The 20089-nt window shown below is 52.9% G+C and overlaps 1 protein-coding gene across 17 annotated transcripts in view; it reads right to left on the bottom strand.

Annotated features, from left to right (window-relative positions):
- The window catches only part of LOC149327517 (uncharacterized), a 212192-nt gene that overhangs the window by 115535 nt on the left and 76568 nt on the right, over positions 1–20089 (bottom strand). For all 17 annotated transcript variants that reach the window (XM_089563169.1, XM_089563165.1, XM_089563171.1 and 14 more), the window contains one exon: positions 9722–9853. In XM_089563169.1, the coding sequence (XP_089419295.1) occupies positions 9722–9853 (132 nt within the window). The remainder of the gene's footprint in view (positions 1–9721; positions 9854–20089) is intronic.

The following is a 20089-nucleotide window of genomic DNA, read 5'->3' on the forward strand; positions in this document are numbered from 1 at the left end:
AGCGAGATATCGGGGGCCCTATTGAACAGAGGAAGAAGCATGGCGCTAAGGTTTGGCACCTTCACACCGAACCTTGCAGGCGAGGTGGAGTGGGTGCAGGGAGTGAAAGTCTTGGGAGTATTATTCCTCGCCAGCGGAAAAGTAGCCCGCGAAACCTGGACTAACCTCCGCACAAACGCTGAGAAACGCCTCTCGGTGGTGTCAACTTTTCGCCTTTCAATGGCAGAGCGCAGGTATGTACACAATCCTAGCCGCATGTTTTTTTGTCGCCCGCGTCGCAAACCCACCGCGCACGTTTGCTAGCAGGCTAACCTCGGCCTGTGGCTCTTTCGTTTGCGCGGCAAAACCGAACTTGTGTCACATTTTCATGCGCCTTCCATCGTACATGGGTGGGTTTAGTATACCTTGCATCCGCACCATGTGTAATGTGCTCGCCTTGCGAGGAGTACGAGATCTTGTACACAACCCAGACTATCCCGGGAAAACACTCCTCGCATACGTTTTGGGTACAGCGCGTAATATGTTTTTTACACAACACGTGGTTGGCCCTACAGCCGAGCAGCCGCCGGCATTTTTCGTTAACGTGCGTCGCACACTGGCGTCGTTGACTGCCAGCGTGCCCGATCTGGATGTTGATGAAACCCCGCCCTCCAGGATGTGTGAAGCACTAACGGTCGCTGAGCTGACCCGCGAACAACTCCAGAAAACGAGACGGGCACGCTGGCGCCAACTGACCTCAGCTGCGCTTCCTGCAGATGTCAGGGACTTCGGCTGGCTGCGAGGCTGGCGGGTCCTGCCCACAAGAGACCGCCTTGCGGCGTGGGGCGTGGCGCCCTCCGCGCGATGCCCGCAGTGCGGTCTCCTTGAAACTTTGCAGCACGCAATGTTTGAGTGTGTAGTTGCGCGCACCTTTTGGATATTAGTGTCACGCATGTTTTTAACCCGCCTGGAAGCGCGCACTAGTTCACCCGAAGTGTTTCCAAATATGCTCTTGTGTGTCGGCATGTTCGTTTTATGGCGGCAGCGTGGAGTGGCCTCTTTCAATGGGCGTCCGCAAAGAACAATGTTTCCAATGTTGCAGCGCCTCCGCACGCGCCTCTTCGAACAAGCATGCGCGGACGCTATGTCAATGAGCGAGGCTGAGTTTTTGCGCAAATGGTCGACATACTTTATCGTCCTGCGCGGCGGTCGAGTGTCGGCTTTCTTACTGCCTTACTGTCGTGCTCAGTGTTGCGTCACTGCGCATGTGCATGACTGATCAGAGCATTGAGTTCAGCTGTTTTGTTTTGTATTTTTTATGTTAACACAGAACAAAATAAACTTCTCTTTCCATGCCGCCGCCGAGTGATTCAGTTCTTTGCGGGCGCAAGTCAGAGCCCGAATAAAGAGTTCCGTTTCGAAGACATCCTCGTTGTTTTACTGTTCGCCGGACTACTGTCACCACTACATGACATCTGGTGGAGGTGCTAACGGATTTCCCTATCGCCCTCATCCCCTGGGAGCCGTCAGAGCAGCCCGAGCCGTCTCGAAGAAGATCCCGCGAAAGGCGCAGAAGCCGTCTCCTCCGCAGGCCAAGGGCGAAGCAGCCGTCGTCTCCAGAGGTGTCCACCAGAATTCGGACTGCTACCGGATCGCACGCGAACGAAGAAGGACCCCTCAATTTCGACTTCAGACATGGCTACGACACCAGCCCCCATTATTTTACACCAGCCCCGACTGCCGCCCACGTTCAACGCTTCACCGGGCGAGGATCCAGAGGAATGGTTGGAACAGTTTGAGCGTGTCGCCGTGTTCAATAGTTGGGACGACCAGACTAAGATGAGCGATGTTTTCTTCGCCTTGGAAGGACCAGCGAGAATCTGGTTAGAGAGCAATGAACCTTCTCTAGCGACGTGGGAATTATTCAAACGGGAGTTCCTGAAGGCCTTCACGAGCATCAGCAGGAAAGAAAGAGCTCAGCTGCTCCTAAAGTCACGCATCCAACACCCGAACGAGTCAGTGACCGCATATGTAGAGGATATGAAGAGCCTTTTTCGACGAGTCGATCCTGACATGGCAGAGGAGAAGAACGTGGAGCTTCTGATGCGTGGTGCTAAAGAGGCACTTTTCGGCGGTCTCACTCGCAATCTACCGACGACGGTCGCAGAATTCACCACTGAAGCAGCCGCCATTGAGAAAACCTTGAAAGCACGAGCCCGTCATTTTCCTCGACAGCCCCAAGTGACCTCGTCTGCCCTCTCGGATGGCACAGCATTGGGAGGTCACCTGCGGGATGTTATCCGCGAAATTGTACGGGCAGAGCTGCGTCGCCTGCTACCATCTCGCAAGCAGCCTCAAGTAGCGACCCTTGAGCAAATCGTACGCAAAGAAGTGCAGCATGCGCTTGGCACCCCGTCATCTTCGCCTCCTGCTGAAGCTCCAGCATTTCCGTGTGGTTTCCTTCATCTTTGTCTTCCGTCCCTTTCGCGCTGTTTTTTCCACCCAAAATGAACGTATACCAACTCGCCCAACTTTCCATTCTACTCCAGCATTAACCTACGCCGCTGCACTATGCAGTCCTCAGCCCCAACGTGGAAGCCGAAGTCCGCCTCTTCGGCGTGAACCAGCTGTTCCCGAACGCCGCATCCCTGCCCCCGCCCGCCCAGTCTACGAACGACGCCCAAGCCCCAGGAAGTGCGACGCCTGGAGGACTTCCAACAACCGCCCGCTGTGCTTCCATTGCGGCGAAGCCGGTCATGTACTTCACCACTGCCCGTACAGACGCATCGGCCTGCGAGGTTTCGCTATCGACGCCCCGCGACCATTCCCAAGCCAGCGACGACTGGAAATCAACGACTACCTGCACAGAGGGGAGTACGTGTCGTCAAGCCGTCTTTCCCGCTCCCCGTCGCCGTGCACCACACGCTTTGCAACACCGGGCCGCAGCTACGCCGCGGCAGTCCGAGGAACGTCCCCTAGCCCCCGTAGGGGAAACTAAACAAAGCAACCTGTGGCGGTCAGGTTGCTTGCCGAGGAAACGACGAAGATGCTCCAGCCACCACGCCGTATGAAGACGCCACACCCAGTACGCCGAAGCCGCATACAAAGACAACCTCGAACACGACGCGAACCACCTTCAAAACGAAGCCACCATCACGAAAAGCTTCGACCAAACGCCCCATCGCCGATTCACATACCCGACGAAGACGAGACCCGACGCCGAGGACGACGTTCAAATCCAGAGCCAGGACATCCAACTTAGAAGTCGTTATCGACGGCCGGAAAGTCACCGCTCTAGTCGACACAGGCGCCGATTATTCAGTGATGAATGGACCATTCGCTGCTCAGATGAGGGAAGTAAGGACCGCTTGGGACGGCCCACAAATTCGCACCGCAGGGGGCCACTTGATTACGCCATCAGGACGATGCACAGCGCGAGTGACTCTCAAGGGACATACCTATCGCGCGACCTTTGTAGTGCTACGGCAATGTTCCCGCGAAGTGATCTTGGGCATGGATTTCCTCAATGAGCATCAAGCAGTCAACGTCCTGCGATCCAAGATGATCACACTTACCACGGACGAGGCCATCCCGTCGATGAGAACTACGGAACATCACGTCGCACTCAGTGCCCTAGAGGAACAAGTGAGTGTCCCACCCCGCTCAAGCGTCATCGTCACCGTAGGCGCCACGAAAGCGAGTGACACTGAAGCCATTATCGAGGAGAACATGCAGTTGCTTCTCGACCGAGGAATCGGCATCGCAAGAGGCATCGCACATTTCCGCAAAGGCCAAGACAAAGGACTGCTGACTGACTTTAGCGAAGAATACCGGCACATTAACAAAGGAACGAAGATTGCTTTCCTCGACGAAATATCCGACGTACGAGACTTCTTCACGCTCTCCGGCCCATCCGTAGAAGATTCGCCTGGCCATGAGAACTCGCCCACTTTCGACATAAAGCCAGCCCTGCCCCGGAACAGACAAGACCAGATTCGCAATCTCCTTCGAAGCTACAGCGAGTGCTTCTCGTCATCGCCGAAGGTCCGACAAACGCCGATTGCCAAACATCGCATTATAACCGACCAGCACGCCCGACCTCTTCGCCAGAGCCCCTACCGAGTGTCGCCGCGAGAACGACAAGCCATCCGGGACCAAGTGGAAGAAATGCTGCGCGACGACGTTATTCAGCCTTCAAAGAGCCCCTGGGCGGCGCCTGTTGTTCTAGTGAGAAAGAAAGACGGTGCACTTCGATTCTGCGTTGATTACCGCCGCTTGAACAACATCACAAAGAAGGACGTCTACTCCCTCCCTCGCACCGACAACACACTGGAGCGGCTCTGCAACGCCAGGTATTTCTCATCCGTTGACCTCAAGAGCGGCTACTGGCAAATTGAGGTCGATGAACGAGATCGCGAGAAGACCGCATTCATCACACCAGATGGCCTCTTCGAGTTCAAGGTGATGCCATTTGGTCTCTGTTCCGCACCAGCCACATTTAGCAAGTAATGGATACAGTGCTGGCCGGCCTGAAATGGCAGGTTTTTCTGGTATATTTAGATGACGTCGTTGTCTTCGCCTCGAACTTTGAGGAACACCTAAAAAGGCTTCAGTTCAGTTCAGTTCAGTTTATTACCTTAAAGACCCCCGTTGGGGTATTACATAAGGGGTGGATTATACAGAAAAATAAGTACAATGGCTGCCATGTGGGTTCAACATACAATATGATCTGTTAGTGCTTTAGAAATGTTGGATGGGCAGGTGATAGCGGCGATGCTGTGGGAAAGGCCGTTCCAATCTAATGCTGCTCGGGGGAAGGAGGCAGCGAACGTCGTCGTATGGGTCCGAGGCCGGGCAACTTGAAGAATATGGCCAGTGCGATGCGATATGCGAGCTGGTGATGTGATATAGCCTGCGTAACCGTGGGTGCTGTAAAAGAACTTATGAAACAGGTTTAGGATGGCAATGCGGCGACGAATAACAAGGGCTGATAAGGCGGATTCTGCTTTTAAAGACGACACGCTGACTTGGTATGAATAGGTATTGTGGATGAATCTAGTGGCACGGTTCTGGACGGATTCGAGGGCATTTATGAGGTATATTTGATGTGGATTACATATGGGGGATGCATATTCTTGTTTTGGTCTGATTAGCGATTGGTAAGCCAAGAGTTTAACTTGTTGGGGAGCGTGACGTAAGTGCCGTTTCAAAAAACCTGGTGTTTTGTTCGCGGATGATATTACATTAGAAATATGTGTGCGCCAAGATAAATCATAGGATAGCGTGATTCCTAAGTACTTAAATGAGTGAACTGCTTCTATTGGGATTTGAGCTATATTGTACGAGAAAATAAATGGTTTAGTGCGACGAGTGAAGGATACAATCTTGCCATTCTGAGGGTTAAGTGTCATCATCCACAGGTCGCTCCATTTCTGGACGTTAGTTAGGTCAGTCTGGAGGGCTTCTTGGTCGGAAGAGTTATTAATAGTACGATAAATGACGCAATCATCTGCGAACATGCGAATGTGACATGGTACGTGAAGGGGCAAGTCATTAATGTATATTAAGAATAATAACGGTCCGAGCACTGATCCTTGGGGGACGCCTGAGGTTACTAGAATGTAATCAGAAAATTCGTTATTAACTATGACAAATTGGGTTCTATTTGTTAAAAATTCCTTAATCCAGTTTAGAATGCTAGGGTGAATATTTAGGTAAGAGAGCTTAAGTAGTAATCTCTGGTGTGGTACTTTGTCAAAGGCTTTTGCGTAATCTAAAAACTATACTAGACGCAATAAAATCATCCGGCCTAACTTTGAAAGCAGAGAAGTGCTACTTTGCCTATGAAGAGCTACTGTTTCTATGCCACATCGTTAGAAAGGAGGGAGTATGGCCAGACCCGCAGAAAACCGCTGCTATCGCAATGTTTGCACCACTGGCCGACAAGAAAGCTGTGCGCAGATTCCTCGGACAGTGCGCGTACTACCGACGGTTTGTGAAGAACTTTTCGAGCATCGCCGAGCCACTGACCCACTTGACAAAGGCAGACGTGTCATTTAAATGGGAAGCGCCGCATGTGGAAGATTGCAAGGAACTGCAGCGTCGTTTACAGTCCCCACCGATCCTGGCGCACTTCGACGAAAACGCTGAGACTGAAATACACACCGACGGAAGTAGTGTGGGCCTAGGCGCTGTCCTCGTTCAGAAAAATGACGGAGTGGAGAAGGTTATCGCGTACGCTAGCCGTTCCCTGCCCAAAGCTGAAGCTAATTATTGGATAACTAAGAAGGAATGCCTTGCCATCATCTGGGCTACGTCGAAATTCCGCCCCTACCTGTACGGACGACCGTTCAAGGTGGTCAGCGATCACCACGCACTGTGCTGGCTCGCCAGTTTGAAGGACCCCTCCGGCCGCCGCGCTCGATGGAGCCTGCGGCTCCAGGAGTTTCATGTAACCGTCGTTTACAAGTCCGGATGCAAGCACTCTGACGCCGACTGCCTGTCACGAGCCCCTGTAGATGCACCGCTGCCGGACGACGATGAGGACGCCTTCCTGGGACCCATCAACTCCAGCTCTTTTGTACAACAGCAACGCTCGAACCCCGACTTAAAATGCCTCATCGAATACTTGGAAGGCAAGGTTTGTTCACCTCCCGCCTCGTTCAAGCGCGGATTGTCTTCGTTCTGTTTACAGAATGATATCCTCGTGAAGAAGAGCTTTGCAGCGAACAAGACAGCCTACCTCCTTGTTGTACCTGTAAGTCTGCGCGGAGAAGTTCTTCAGGCCTCACACGACGAGCCGTCAGCTGGACATCTCGGGTTTTCTCGCACCCTCCGCCGCATTCAAGACAAGTATTACTGGCCCCGACTGTCTGCCGATATCGCACATTATGTGAAAACCTGCCGAGATTGTCAGAGACGAAAGACCCCTCCAACCCGACCAGCAGGATTTCTGAACCCCATTGAACCCCCCTCAAGGCCCTTTCAGCAGATCGGCATTGACTTGCTCGGCCCTTTCCCGAAATCAACATCTGGAAATAAGTGGATCATTATAGCGACCGACTACCTCACCCGCTACGCCGAGGCAAAAGCCCTACCGAACGGAAGAGCAGCAGAAGTCACCAAATTTTTCGTGGAGAACATGCTTCTGCGACACGGCGCCCCCGATGTGCTCATCACTGACAGAGGAACAGCATTCACGGCGGAACTGACGCAAGCCATCCTCCATTACAGCTTAACCAGCCACCGGAAAACAACTGTATACCACCCGCAAACCAACGGACTGACCGAGCGCCTCAACAAAACCATCGCCGATATGCTCGCGATGTATGTCGATGCCGAACACAAGACCTGGGACGGCATCTTGCCTTACGTAGTCTTCGCCTACAACACCGCAGTGCAGGAGACCACCCAGATGACGCCTTTTAGGCTCGTCCACGGCAGAGAGGCCACGACCACTCTGGACGTCATGCTGCCGAACATTACCGAAGAAGAGAACGGCGACGTCGCCGCCTACCTACAACGCGCAGAAGAAGCCCGAAGACTTGCCCGATTAAGGATAAAAGACCAGCAGAGGACCGACGCCACACGCTACAACCTACGAAGACGCAACGCGGAATACAAGCCAGGAGACCGAGTCTGGGTTTGGACGCCCATTCGCCGCCGAGTATTGAGTGAAAAGCTTTTGCGACGCTATTTCGGCCCGTACAAGGCTCTTCGTCGGCTAGGTGAATTGGACTATGAAGTCGTCTTCCTGACCAAATGGCTGCATACCAGCGACGCCGCGTACGACCAGAAGTAGTCCATGTCGTACGCCTAAAGGCCTATAATGCACGCTAAAGGACGCCGTGTTTCCACATTCGGTGTTTTTAGCCGCCGCGGTGGCTCAGCGGTTATGGTGCTCGGCTGCTGACCCAAAAGACGCGGGTTCGATCCCGGCCGCGGCGGCTAGAATTTCTTTGGAGGAGAAACTCTAGAGGCCCGTGTACTGTGCGATGTCAGTGCACGTTAAAGAACCCGAGGTGGTCGAAATTTCCGGAGCCCTCCACTACGGCGTCTCTCATAGCCTTAGTTGCTTTGGGACGTTAAACTCAATAAAATAAATATTCGGTGTTTATTTTTGCAGAATCTCTTTTTGATTGTTGGTAGCCGCATTATGTTTTAAAGCATCGAGTCGATGGTTCTTTGAGAGGGGAGTAATGCCGCGAATCTTTATAGCGTTTTGTTGTGTTTATTTGTTCATACTTCAAGACTGCCGGCACGCCGCTTTATCGCTTCGTTTGTGACGCAAGACGCGCCGAGAATTATCTCGATTGATCGCATCCAGGCGGAGCCCATTCTACTTTGTGCCAGAAAGTTCTAGAACCTTCCACGCTTTATCTCGAAGGTTCGCTATCAGCTTTAAAAAGAGCACGGCCGACAGTGGCGGGCATTCCGTTCGACGACCGCCGAGCACGCTTGTCGCTACGCCGCCGCCGAGTGATTCAGTTCTTTGCGGGGGCAAGTCAGCCCGAATAAAGAGTTCCGTTTCGAAGACATCCTCGTTGTTTTCCTGTTCGCCGGACTACAGTCACCACTACGTGACAATATTCTATGATGAATGATCTATGAGGTTAGTGCATCATAGAACTTTTTTCAGCAGGGCCTCGCCGGTAAAATACAAAAGTAAACAAGTTGATTACAGTTAATTTTAGTTACCTATCAAATTATTCAGCGCTATCACGTAGTACATAACGTTCACCAGGGTCGACAATTGGGCGAGTTGGTGCGAATTCATACTACTGTGAATTCAAACTTATATGAAAAATTTCTTCGAAAACTATCTTTCAAAAACTATTTCACGACTAGATAGGAAAATAGAGAGCTTTACTGTGCTCCTCAGCATCGCGCAATCAACAGACCCATAAAAATGTACTTTGTTGCAAAATGCCGATGGAAGGTGCGATAGCAATCGCAGAAAAAGTGGGAGCTCCGAAAATCAACCTGAAAATTTATTCGCTCCCATGCCTCTTTTTCCTCTGCGGTGGCTCAGTGGTTAGAGTGCTCGGCTGCGGACCCGAAAGACGCGGGTTCGATCCCGGCCGCGACGGTTGAATTTCTTTTGAGGAGAAATTCCAGGGGCCCGTGTACTGTGCGGTGCTAGTGCACGTTAAAGAACCACAGGTTATCGAAATTTCCGGAGCCCTCCACTACGGCGTCTCTCATAGCCTTAGTCGCTTTGGGACGTTAAACCCCATAAAGCATAAACATATGCCTCTTTTATTACCTCGCATGCTTTCTTCAGGCCGAATAAATGCCGCATCGCCCCCAACGGAAGATGTTATCTTCTCGGCTCTCCTCTTCATCACGATACAAAGATGACATTGCTCTCTCACGCGGAAAACAGCGGAACTTGCGATGCGCCGGGAACATTCAGAAGCGCTATTCGTTCGTGATATTTGTCGAGCAGACACACAAAAAAAAACGGCGCGTTAGAATTTTCTACAGCCCGTTTCGCAGTTGCTTTTGTTCACGATTGGCGATAAAGGCCCGAGGTTTACGAAAAATAAATTCGGAAAGGAAAAATGTTGTTCAAGTGACCATTTTATTTACCGCGTCTTCCCCTAAGTATGAATTATATTTACAATAGTTGCAACAAATACAAAGAACTATCGTGAGTTGTTACAATAAGTGAAAGCTTCCGTGCATGTGCTAACGGCTCGTGGGAGCCCTAGGAAGACAACACGCAGCAATGGGCAATTACCTGTATTCCCTTACGAGCCTCTTCCAGCATGGCGGCCAAAGAATGGATGCCATTCCCGTTGCCTACTCGGTCCGCAGGATTTTCGACCGGTTCTGCCGCGCCCTCGGCTTCGTTGTGCGGCGCTTGGTTCTCCTGGAACAGCGGAAGATCAATTAGACGGTGTCAACAGTATCGCAGAACCGAGATGATGTGCAACTGTACCTCGCCTATTAGAACATATCGATACACTCGCCAATGGGCACTGTTATGCATCTAATTATTTTTTTGTCGGATCGTAGCGCTGCTTCTCTTCAAGGATAACTGAATCTACAGCAAAAAAAAACGTGCGAACCTTTGCAGCCGCAGAAGACTTTGCACAAATCTTACTTTCCCCTGATTTTCTTCACTAACCTACCTGCTATGCGTACTTCGAGAAATCGCGTTGCTGGTGTAGGCATTTGGCAGTACTGTCCGGCTTTTTATTGTCAAGAGTTTTCTGGGACAGCAGCAGTCAAATATTCAGTCACCCATTCAATGCACCGCACACTCGCAAACCCAAAACGTGAACGTGTCTTATTCAGTGCCCAGCACTGAGCACCGAACGAAAACTATGGTCCTGCAATTTTTATTAACGGGACAGTGTCAGAGCGGCAGTTCAGAGGAAAGCTCCTGCCACAGGTGTAGTGACGTCAGCCGATAAGATAGAGACGTCGCTCACCAGATGTCAAGGCGGGTAAGAGAATGGCACGGTCATGTGGAAAGTTTCTGGTGTTCTAAGGCTGCCGCCTCGAGTCTTGTGTAAGGATGTGCGACGCGGCTTTAGGGGTAGAGGACCTGCGTCGGAGCGCTTCTCAGAAGGAAGCAGGCTCGGAGACATGCGTGTCGTAATGATGCCTGTGGAGTTGTGAAAGAGGGCTAAGTGACTTTTAATGCTGTCTCGTTAGGCTTCTTACGGGGCCGGCTAGGAGTTTCTCTTAGTTCACTGCGGCATACAATCGGCCTCATCAGCCTTGCCTTCACCAAGATGGGGACAATTACAGGTCACCCGCTCACTGAGCGCGATCAGGATGATTGTACGGTATTCAAGACAGTCGTAATTGTGTAGGCAGCCTACAGGCGAAGTTTCTATCCGTATTTGAATGGACAGCTGCTCGGACCGACTCTCGGTCTGATCACGACTTTCGTTCATTGTGCCTGCTCTTATATCCGCTGCTTAGTCGTTTCCTTAAAGGACACAAGTTTTCCCGGTAAACAGTTTGACTTACCCTATCGGGCGCGGTGCTCTTAGGCACGAAAACGAACACGTGACACCAGTTAATGTGCGCGAACTTCAACTGTCTGTCAGATACAATGTTGCGAAGTACGGGCTGCGGGCTCGGTGAAGGTTAGGAACTGGATCTCTATTTAGAGAATTTGACACCAAAAAGAAAAGAGGCCCCAGGCCCTTGGAAGGTACAGACTGGCTCCCCGAGCAGCTGCTCCCTTCCACTGCTGTAGGAAGACTTCTTGTCAGTTGACGGTAGCGTTTTCGAACGTCGTGTTCGGCTAAACATGAGCCCGACGTCCGCGAGAAGGCCGGCACCCTGCGGTGCCGAGGGTAGGCCGGAACGCTCACGGCACACACTGTTTGCAGAGCTCGCGGGCCCACTGGCCAGTAATTTGTTGCAACACAACAGACGTCTACCCCCGAAGGCTGCGTCCCCAGATGCAGGGTCGAAGGCGCTCTGGACGGCCACAGGGCAAATGCATACTCTCAGTTTGCGCGCGCACGCACGCACACACGCGTAGGCACTCAGACACAAACACACACACGCACACGCACGCACACATACAAAAAACCTGGAGGAAGGTGCCCAAGCGACGAACGACTGCCGCACGTCGTTTTCTAGAAACCCTTTCCCTGCATGCTTTCGCTGATCAAGTATTCAGTTCTCGACAGCACACGGTATGATTTTCTCGGTGGTCACTCAACGAGGCCAGAGCTGGCCCTTCTTTCGTGCAGTTGTGAGCGGAATGTCCTGACTCTTTACAAATAAAGCACGCCAAAGGCCTTTCTTTAAGCTCTGAATAAAGAGCACCACACTCTTTACTCCCAGACTTCTGGGCCTTAGCTGAGGTATCAGGGCGCAACGAGCTACGTTCTTTCTTATCCGCTTCTCCGCAAGCCATTTGATGCTCTCGGTAATAAAATGTCTGCTCCTGATGCCCATTCCTGAAGTCTTGACCCGTCTTAGGCTGCGTAAAGCTGCGGCCTGCGACGTACTCGTCCTCAAGCCGGGCCGATTTTTCCACGGCCAGTCATTCTCGCCGGTCCCTGACCTACAAGCGGATGTTTTCTAACAAGGTCTTATAAAACTGCTCCAGACAAGGCAAATCCTTTAGCCGTTTGAAATCGTCTCCAGGCTTTGAGCCTTTTTACACACACCGCCCGGTTCTCGTTTAAAGTGCATGCAAATTTCAAAAACTCTTAATATGTTTTTTTTCTGGATGTCCGAAGTCTGCTCCTAAAATTTGCTTTCAAGATCATATACTTCGCGAGGAGGCTAGATTTCCTCAAGTCATAGTTACCTGCTTCAAGCGAGCCACTACCTGTGGAGGTTCTCGTGGCAGCAATGCCACCAACCTTTCTGGCCGTATGTCGCGACTAATGGACTGTCTCTCGCACATCCTTTCAAAATCGACGAGGTAGAGAGCAATGTCTTCGCCTGCTGTGAAGGGCTGTAGCAAGTCCGTCATCTGAACATTACCTCCCTAAGGTGTGACGGCACTTTCACCTCATTATAACCCTACCCATTTGAGCCTTGCGCTCTCAATTTCAAGCTCAATCTTTTTGTTCTCATTCTCAGCTTCCAACTAAGCTTGTTTCTTTTCATTCTTTTTCTGCTTTTCATGCTCGTCAGCCTTGTCTTTCTCCACTCTGCGTTTTTTTTCCCAAGCATCCGTTATCTCGACTTCTTCAAACTCCACCTCTTCAATTGCACGGCGAATTTCTGGTTTCCTCATACTTTGGTTTACCTCTCAACCAAGTTCAGCTGCCAACTGAAGCAGGTCGACTTCACTTAATTTCTTTGTATCCGTGGTTGCTGAGAACCTACTACAAAATCTCCAAACTAATCATACACCCAGTGGTGATTAAATGCAGTCTATTCGTCAGATAGAATACAGTTATAGATCATCTGGCAATACGTAGTCGCTTCAGCACTCACTCAACCAGGAGCCCTCGATGGCCACCGTGCCTTCCGAAGCGAGGAACTGCCAAGTCCGGTGATGCAAAAGTACTTGATGCAGGGCTTGTTGGTTCATGTTGCATATTTAAACTCTGTTGGTAGTTGGCGCTCTTACTGTCCGTTTCTTTCTGTCTTTCCCTGTGTATGGGCCTTTTTGCGCCGTCAAAAATAAATTCCGGCGATCCCAGTTCGTCTAGGTTGCCTCTGAGCGGTTGTCTTCAAGCCTGGCCTCTACGCTACCCTACGACGAAGGTGGCTCCCTGTGCCACGTAGCGGAGCTCCGTTGATCCCGGTTCCTCGAAAGCGTTCTCTCGTCAGCAGCGCTTCACTAGCCTGGCCCTTCTTTATCCCGCCGCTGCCAACCAGTTTTGTTGCCAGGTGCGGGCTGCGGACTCGGTGAAGCTTAGGAACTGGGTCTCTAGAAAATTTGCCCCCCCCCCCCCCAAAAAAAAAAAAAAAAAGAGAGCCCCGGAGCCCATGGAAGGCAAAGACGCTCCCCGAGCAGCGGCTCTCTTTCGCGCTTGGAGGAGGACGTCTTGTCCGTTGACGGCCGCGTTTCAGAACGCCGTGTTCATGTGACCAATGTGCGGGTTCCCGGAAGAAAGCGTCCGTGGCAGTCGTGTTTTCGAAAGCCGCGTTCAATTGAATATGTGCCCCGCGACGAGGCCGGCAACCTCGGCGCCGAGGGTAGGCCGGAACGCTCACGTTGCAGCTTCCGGAGCTCGTGGGCCCACTGGCCAGCAGTTTCCTGCAGCGCAACAACATTCAATAAGCGCAACTAACTTTCCACCGCTGTAGCTTTTCCACAGATTGTGAATCAAGCACTTCTTCGTCTTCGTCTTCGGAAGCCCGTCTATGATTATGTGCACCTCTCTTTACAAAACCATTAGAGTACACAAAATAGACGAGCCACACTGGGATACTCCCCATCGCTGTACCCCCCGTGATTAATTATTACCAACTCGCCCAGCTGCCCATCCTTTTTTATACAAAACAATGTGAGCCGTGTGAAATGTTTCGCTCCAAATCGTACCCACATGCACATTATCTCAGGAGCCCACAACCAGACGACAAAAATATAGCTGTTGTTCCTGTGCGGTTAAGATGTTACGGGGAAATACTATTTACATTTATTTAAGAGCCGTAGGTGAATAGTTCCTAGCCGGGAGCACCAGCGCGAACAGGAAGCACCATCAACCTCTTCTTCTTCGTTCGTCCCTTTCACGCGGGAGTCCACTTCGTCTTCCACTTCCACTGCGTCGTAACAATATAGCTGTTGTTTCTGTGCGGTTAACACAGCATGTGCACTATTTCTTTAACGGCAGCACTATGAAACGACGCTGGTATAATATAGGCTGTAAGAAAGAGGGTTGGGGTTTGATGTCCCAGCAGCTAGCGCCGACGAAAGCGAGAAAGAAGAAGGAAGGCGATGCTGACGAAGTTCAGGTTTGCGCTTCCGAACGCCGGCCTGCTGAGAAGCACCGCTGGAACAAGGACTGGGGCCGTCCATACTAACTGTGCGAGTCCCCACATTACACTTGGTGTAGGTGCTGCTTGTTCTCTCCCTGGACCTACGCCACAATACCTCGACTACAAGGCTCTACCACGACGTCCGACACCCCGGCCCAACTTGCCCAGCCTATCCCCACCGCTGGCAACTGTTCCGGAGCGCGACCCTATGATCTTCAGCGGCACTGACGACACCGACGTAGATTATTGGTTGGCCTCCTACGAACGCGTGAGTTCTTACGACAAGTGTGATCACGTCAAGCTCACGAACGTCTTCTGCTTGACCGATGTCGCCAACTTGTGGTTTCGCAACCACGAAGCGGATTTTACTATCTGAGCGGCTCTAAAACCAGCCTGACTGACGTCTTCGGCCGCCCCGCTGTCCGAAAACTTCGTGCCGAACAGCGGTCGCGCAGTCGTGCCCAGTAGAACGGCGAGAACTTTACAAGTTATATCGAGGACGTCGCTGACTTGTGTAAGCGGCTCAATCCATCTATGAGCGAGGGATTGAGCACGATGCGTTTCAAAGGTTGGTGTTTAAGGATCCTCAAACCGTCTCCGACGTCGTCTCTTTGTGTCAGAGCTAGGACGAGCTCCGCAAACCGCGTCATGTCACCCGCCGCACCATTTGCCTGGACGACACCCTTTTGAGCTTGGCAGTAGGCGGTCCTGCCCACTATCAGCCGACACTTCTTCAGCACATCAAGCAGTTTGTGGGGGAGGAGGTCTTTATCTTTTATGTTTAATTGGATCGTCTGCGATAACCTCTGGTTGGGTGCGGGCTTCCTCTCCAATTTTTGTTTATTTTATTTCATTTCTTGAGAGTTTACATTAAAAGGGATAAAAGGGAGGAGGTCGCTCGTCAATTATCGCTGGTTACCTGCCAAGCCCCCCAACGGCATCGCTGTCCCTTTCTCTTCAGCGTGTCATCCAGGAGCAGGTAGCTGAGGTCCTGCCGCCCGCTAATGCACCCTCTCTGGTCACTGCACCGTTGACATGTGCTGAAACAGTCGCCCGGCCACGACCTCAGCCGGTTGTGCCTGGTTATGTGTCACCTGTCACTGTGTACCCTCAGCGGCAGCTCGCCCCTGTACTGCCACTCACTCACCATCCCCTGCCTCGCATCGGCCCCCGCCCTGTTTATCCTTGGCGCACCCCAGATAACCGCCCGATTTGCTATGCCTGCGGTCTCGCTGGTCATGTGGCCCGCTGGTGCCGCACGCACGGATCCGGTTCTCACGACTACGGTCGCCCGCCGACGTACGACGTTTCGTTGCCTTCCGTACCTGTCTCTTCTCCTCTGCCTCCTCAGAATCCCTCTCCCCCTCACTCCGACTCCTACAACCGAAGTCATCGGTCGCCGTCTCCCCGACGCCGTTCGCTCTCTACTATGTGCCGCCGGTCACCACCCCTCCAAGCGGAAAACTAGGCGCTGCAGTTTCGGAGGCAAGAACTGCGCCGTCGACGACCGTCTCAAGCCTTATCACCACTCCTATTAACGTTATTGAAGTGATCGTTGAAGGTGTTACTGTTGATGCGCTGATTGACACTAGTGCTGCCGGGTCCATCATTAGTCACAACTTGTGCCGCAAACTAAAAAAGTGATGACGCCGCTTTCTGATCTATCGCTTCGCACCACCAGCGCTGACCCCATTCGCCCTCTGGCAGCATGCACTGCCCGCCTCGCCATCCAAGGCCTCTCCTGCGCCATTGGGTTCTTCGTTCTCGCCCGCTCCTCTCATGACATCATCCTCGGGTGGGACTTTCTGTCCGCGCATCACGCCATCATTGACTGTGCACGTGCTGAAATTAATTTGTCGCCGCTGTGTGATGCTCTCCTGGACGCCTGTTCTGTTACCGCCGCGCCTATTCTCGCCGCTGACGACATCGACGTGCCAGCTTTCTCTTCTGTTCTCGTGCCGCTGACTTGTGCTGCCCTCTTTGATGCTACTGTCCTTTATTCACCCTCTCCTCTTTGTGCGCATCGCAAATCTGTCATGCTCCCTCAGCCGTGCTCACGCTTTCTGGTGGTGGTGAAAAACATAGCGCAATAAATATTTACAGAGAGGTGAGTGGGGTAGGCCCTATTGGCCCTTTCCCCTAACAATACTAGGTGGAACCCCTATTCCGGGGCCCCATTGGCAAGCAACGCAGCCGGCGTCCGGTGAACTAAGGCCTTTTCGGTCTTTAGGTCCTGACAGCCGAGCAGGGCCGCCTCCCAGTCCTCTCTGGTGGGGTTGGGCTTGAGGTTGGGGGGGATAGATGGATTAATTGACACCTCCAAACCATGTGGAAGGTGTCAGCCACCGCCCCACAGAACTGGCACATGCCATCAAAGGATGCGTTGAAATGTTTAAGTACCGCCTGGCACATTACAGTGTTAGTAAGAATTTTTATGAGGAGGCGCTCGTCAGCGTGATCCAGTTCCTCACAAGGGGCCGGGTAGCGCCGGTGGTGGTGGTGGTGGTGAAAACATTTATTAAATCATAGGGAGAGGTGTTGGGGGTCGTGACTTGAAGGGTCACGCCCTTACAACCACTAGGTGGGATGCCTAGTCAGGTACCCCATTGGCGTTTGCCGCAGCCCGGGCGCGCTGCGTTAAGGCCCTTTGGGCCTCGAGGGTGCAGCAACCGGACAGGGTCGCCTCTCAGTCCTCTCGGGTGGGGTTTGGGATAGGGGGTAGGGATGGGTTCTGCTGGCAGGCCCACACCATATGGTAAGTATCAGATAACTCCCCACAGTGTGAGCACCGCCCGTCGAATTGAGGATCGAAATGTTGCAGAGTTGCCGGGCACAACATCGTGTTGAGTGAGCAGGCACAGGAGTACCCGCTCGTTAACCTTCCCCAGCCCTTTGCACGGGGTGGGAAGAGTTTGGTGCGTGGATTTGTAATACTCGCATATTTCTTTAAAAGTATAAATTGGATTGAAATCAGTGTCCTGGTCGGCGTCGGGTCCCGTGGGAAATGCCCGGACAGAGAGCGCGCGGGCGGCGGAGTCGGCTGCCTCATTTCCGTGGACGCCTTGGTGACCTGGAGCCCAAACGAGAGATCGGTGCGCGGGATCCGAGTCTCGGCTACAATTATGGTAAATGCGATAAGCTAGGGGAGTAACCCACCCTTGCGTGACGTTACGGCAAGCCCCTCGCGAGTCGGTGATTATGTATTTGGAGGAGGTGTGAGAGGCTGCCAAAGCGATGGCAACCTCTTCTGCGTGAATTGCTGACTGGGCCTTGAAAGTGAGGGCGTCTACTGTTTTACCCTCGTGGACAACCGCGGCCGTGTACCATCCCCTGGGGTCCGGGCCGGACGCATCCACGTAGAAGAAGACTCCTGGTTTGCTCCGAAAATGGCGGTCCAAGGCTTCCGCCCGCGCCAGGCGCCTGCCATTATGATCCTCTTTGGACATATTGGTGGGGAGAGGCCGCACGTGGAGGGCGCGTCTCCAGTGTACGGGAAGGCGGCATCTCTCCTCTGTGAATTGAGTGTGCTGGATGTGAAGTCGGGCTAAAAGGCGGCGACCCGACCCTGTCTTTGTGAGACGAGTGTATTGGTTGTTGAGGTGGGCCTCCCAAAGCTCCCTAAAAGTGTTAACCATCCCCAGTGCCAAAAGGCGGCTGGTAGAGGTAGAGACCGGGAGGTCCAGCGCTCGTTTCATGATTTTGCGGAGGATGACCTCGAGGGCATCCTCCTCCTGTTTCCGCAGGTGGAGATAGGGAGTCGAATACAAGATTCGACTGGTCACGAATGCGTTCGCCAGCCGCAAGGCGTCTTTGCATCGTAACCCACCGCGCTTGTTGGAAACCCGGCGGACCATGCGGCCCACCTGGTCCCCCACCTGCCGGAGCTTGGCGAGTGTTGTGTCGCAGCGTCGCTGGTTGTGTATGAAAAGTCTGAGGACTCTGATTTCCTTGAATTCGCGAATGGGACCGCTTTGCAACGAGAGATTGATTTGGGTCGAGCATGTGCGCGAGGGACGCAAATGCACGAATTCCGATTTCTGCGGGGAGCATTGCAGACCACAGTCTCGAGCATAGCGGTCCACTATGCTGGCGGCCGTTTGCAGGCTGGTCTCCATATCCCCCAGGCGCCCTTGCGTAGCCCAGATGGTGATGTCGTCGGCGTACAGCGCGTGCTGGACCCCTTCGACTGCACCCAGTAGGGCGGGTAGGCGCATCATGGCAATGTTGAATAGCAGAGGGGACAGCACCGCGCCTTGTGGAGTCCCCCTCGTGCCGACCAGGAAAGGTCCATGCTCTTCGTCCTCTATTCTGATGTAGAATACTCTGTCCGTGAGAAATTGTTTAACGTAATTGAAGGTATTGGTGCCGCAGTGAGTTTGACTCAAATGTGTGAGTATGATCTCGTGAGTTACGTTATCGAACGCTCCTTTCAGGTCGAGAGCAAGGACTATTTTGTCGTTTTGGGGGTGTGTAATGGGGTTCAAGATTTCGCGGTCGAGTTGGAGCAGGACATCCTGTGCGGATCTATGTGGGCGAAATCCGAACATTGTGTCCGCGAAGGTGTTGTGTTCTTCGAGGTACTCGGACAGCCGATCCCGCACCATCGTCTCCATCAATTTGCCCACACACGAGGTGAGAGAGATGGGGCGGAGGTTGTCCGTGTTGATTGGTTTTCCGGCCTTCGGGATGAAGGTGACAAGGGCCGTTTTCCATTCAATGGGGAGCGGGGTTTCCCCCGTCCATATCGCATTGATGTATTCTAGAAGGCACTGGTACGCTGAATCAGGAAGGTTCGCCAAATGTTTGACGGTGACCTTGTCCCGGCCCGGCGTGGTGCCCCTCTTCATTTTGGCCAGACCCGCCCGCAGATCGTGAAGCTGGAAAGGCTTATCCAACTCCGAGTTTTCTCTGCCAGCGTAGGAGTAGGCCGATCTGCGGGCGTCCTGAGTTGTGCATAGGTAGCGATCCCGGAGCGCCTGTGCCAACTGCGTTGTATTTCCTTGGAATGAGTGCATGGCTTTGTGTAGTTGCTTCTGCGTTTCTGTGCGGGTATGTGTTGGGTTGATGAGGGCTCGGAAGAGCCGCCACGTGTTGCGGCTCGACATCTGCCTCGCCGCCGTGTTGCAGCGGTCTACCCAGTTTGAGTCAGCGAGTTGGGCCGCGTACTCTGCTGCCTGCCGGGTGAGGTCCGCAATGCGCGCTCTGAGCTTCTTGTTGTGTTTCTGGCGCTTCCAGCGGCGCGTGAGGCCGCGGCGCGCTTCCCACAGGTGGAGGAGGTGGTTGTCCAGGTCCGTGACCACCTCGGTGAGCTGTATCTGCTTCTCGTGGGAGCGAAGGTGCGATATGACTGACCGGGACCAGTTTGCGTATCCCTGCTCTGTGATGTTCGTGTTGGTGTCGGACGGGAAATTTTGGCGAAAGGTGGTCCAATTTGGGATGTGTGCTAGTGTGGTAGGGCGCTTTAGGGGGCGTGTATAAACAGTTGTGTTGATGATGCAGTGGTCGCTGCCGAGGGTATCCTCGGTGTTGATCCAGTTTGCGTGTCTTATGTTGCGAGTGAAGGTGAGGTCCGGGCATGTGTCTCGGGTCACCGAGTTGGCTACGCGAGTAGGAAATGCCGGGTCGGTGTGGAGGGTGAGGCCCAGTGTGGACGCCAACTCCGCCAGCATGCGTCCGCGCACTTCCTCCTTAC

Source organism: Amblyomma mixtum, chromosome 10 (assembly GCF_055824585.1).
Source record: "Amblyomma mixtum isolate Tamu chromosome 10, ASM5582458v1, whole genome shotgun sequence".
Classification (NCBI taxonomy): Eukaryota; Metazoa; Arthropoda; class Arachnida; order Ixodida; family Ixodidae; genus Amblyomma; species Amblyomma mixtum.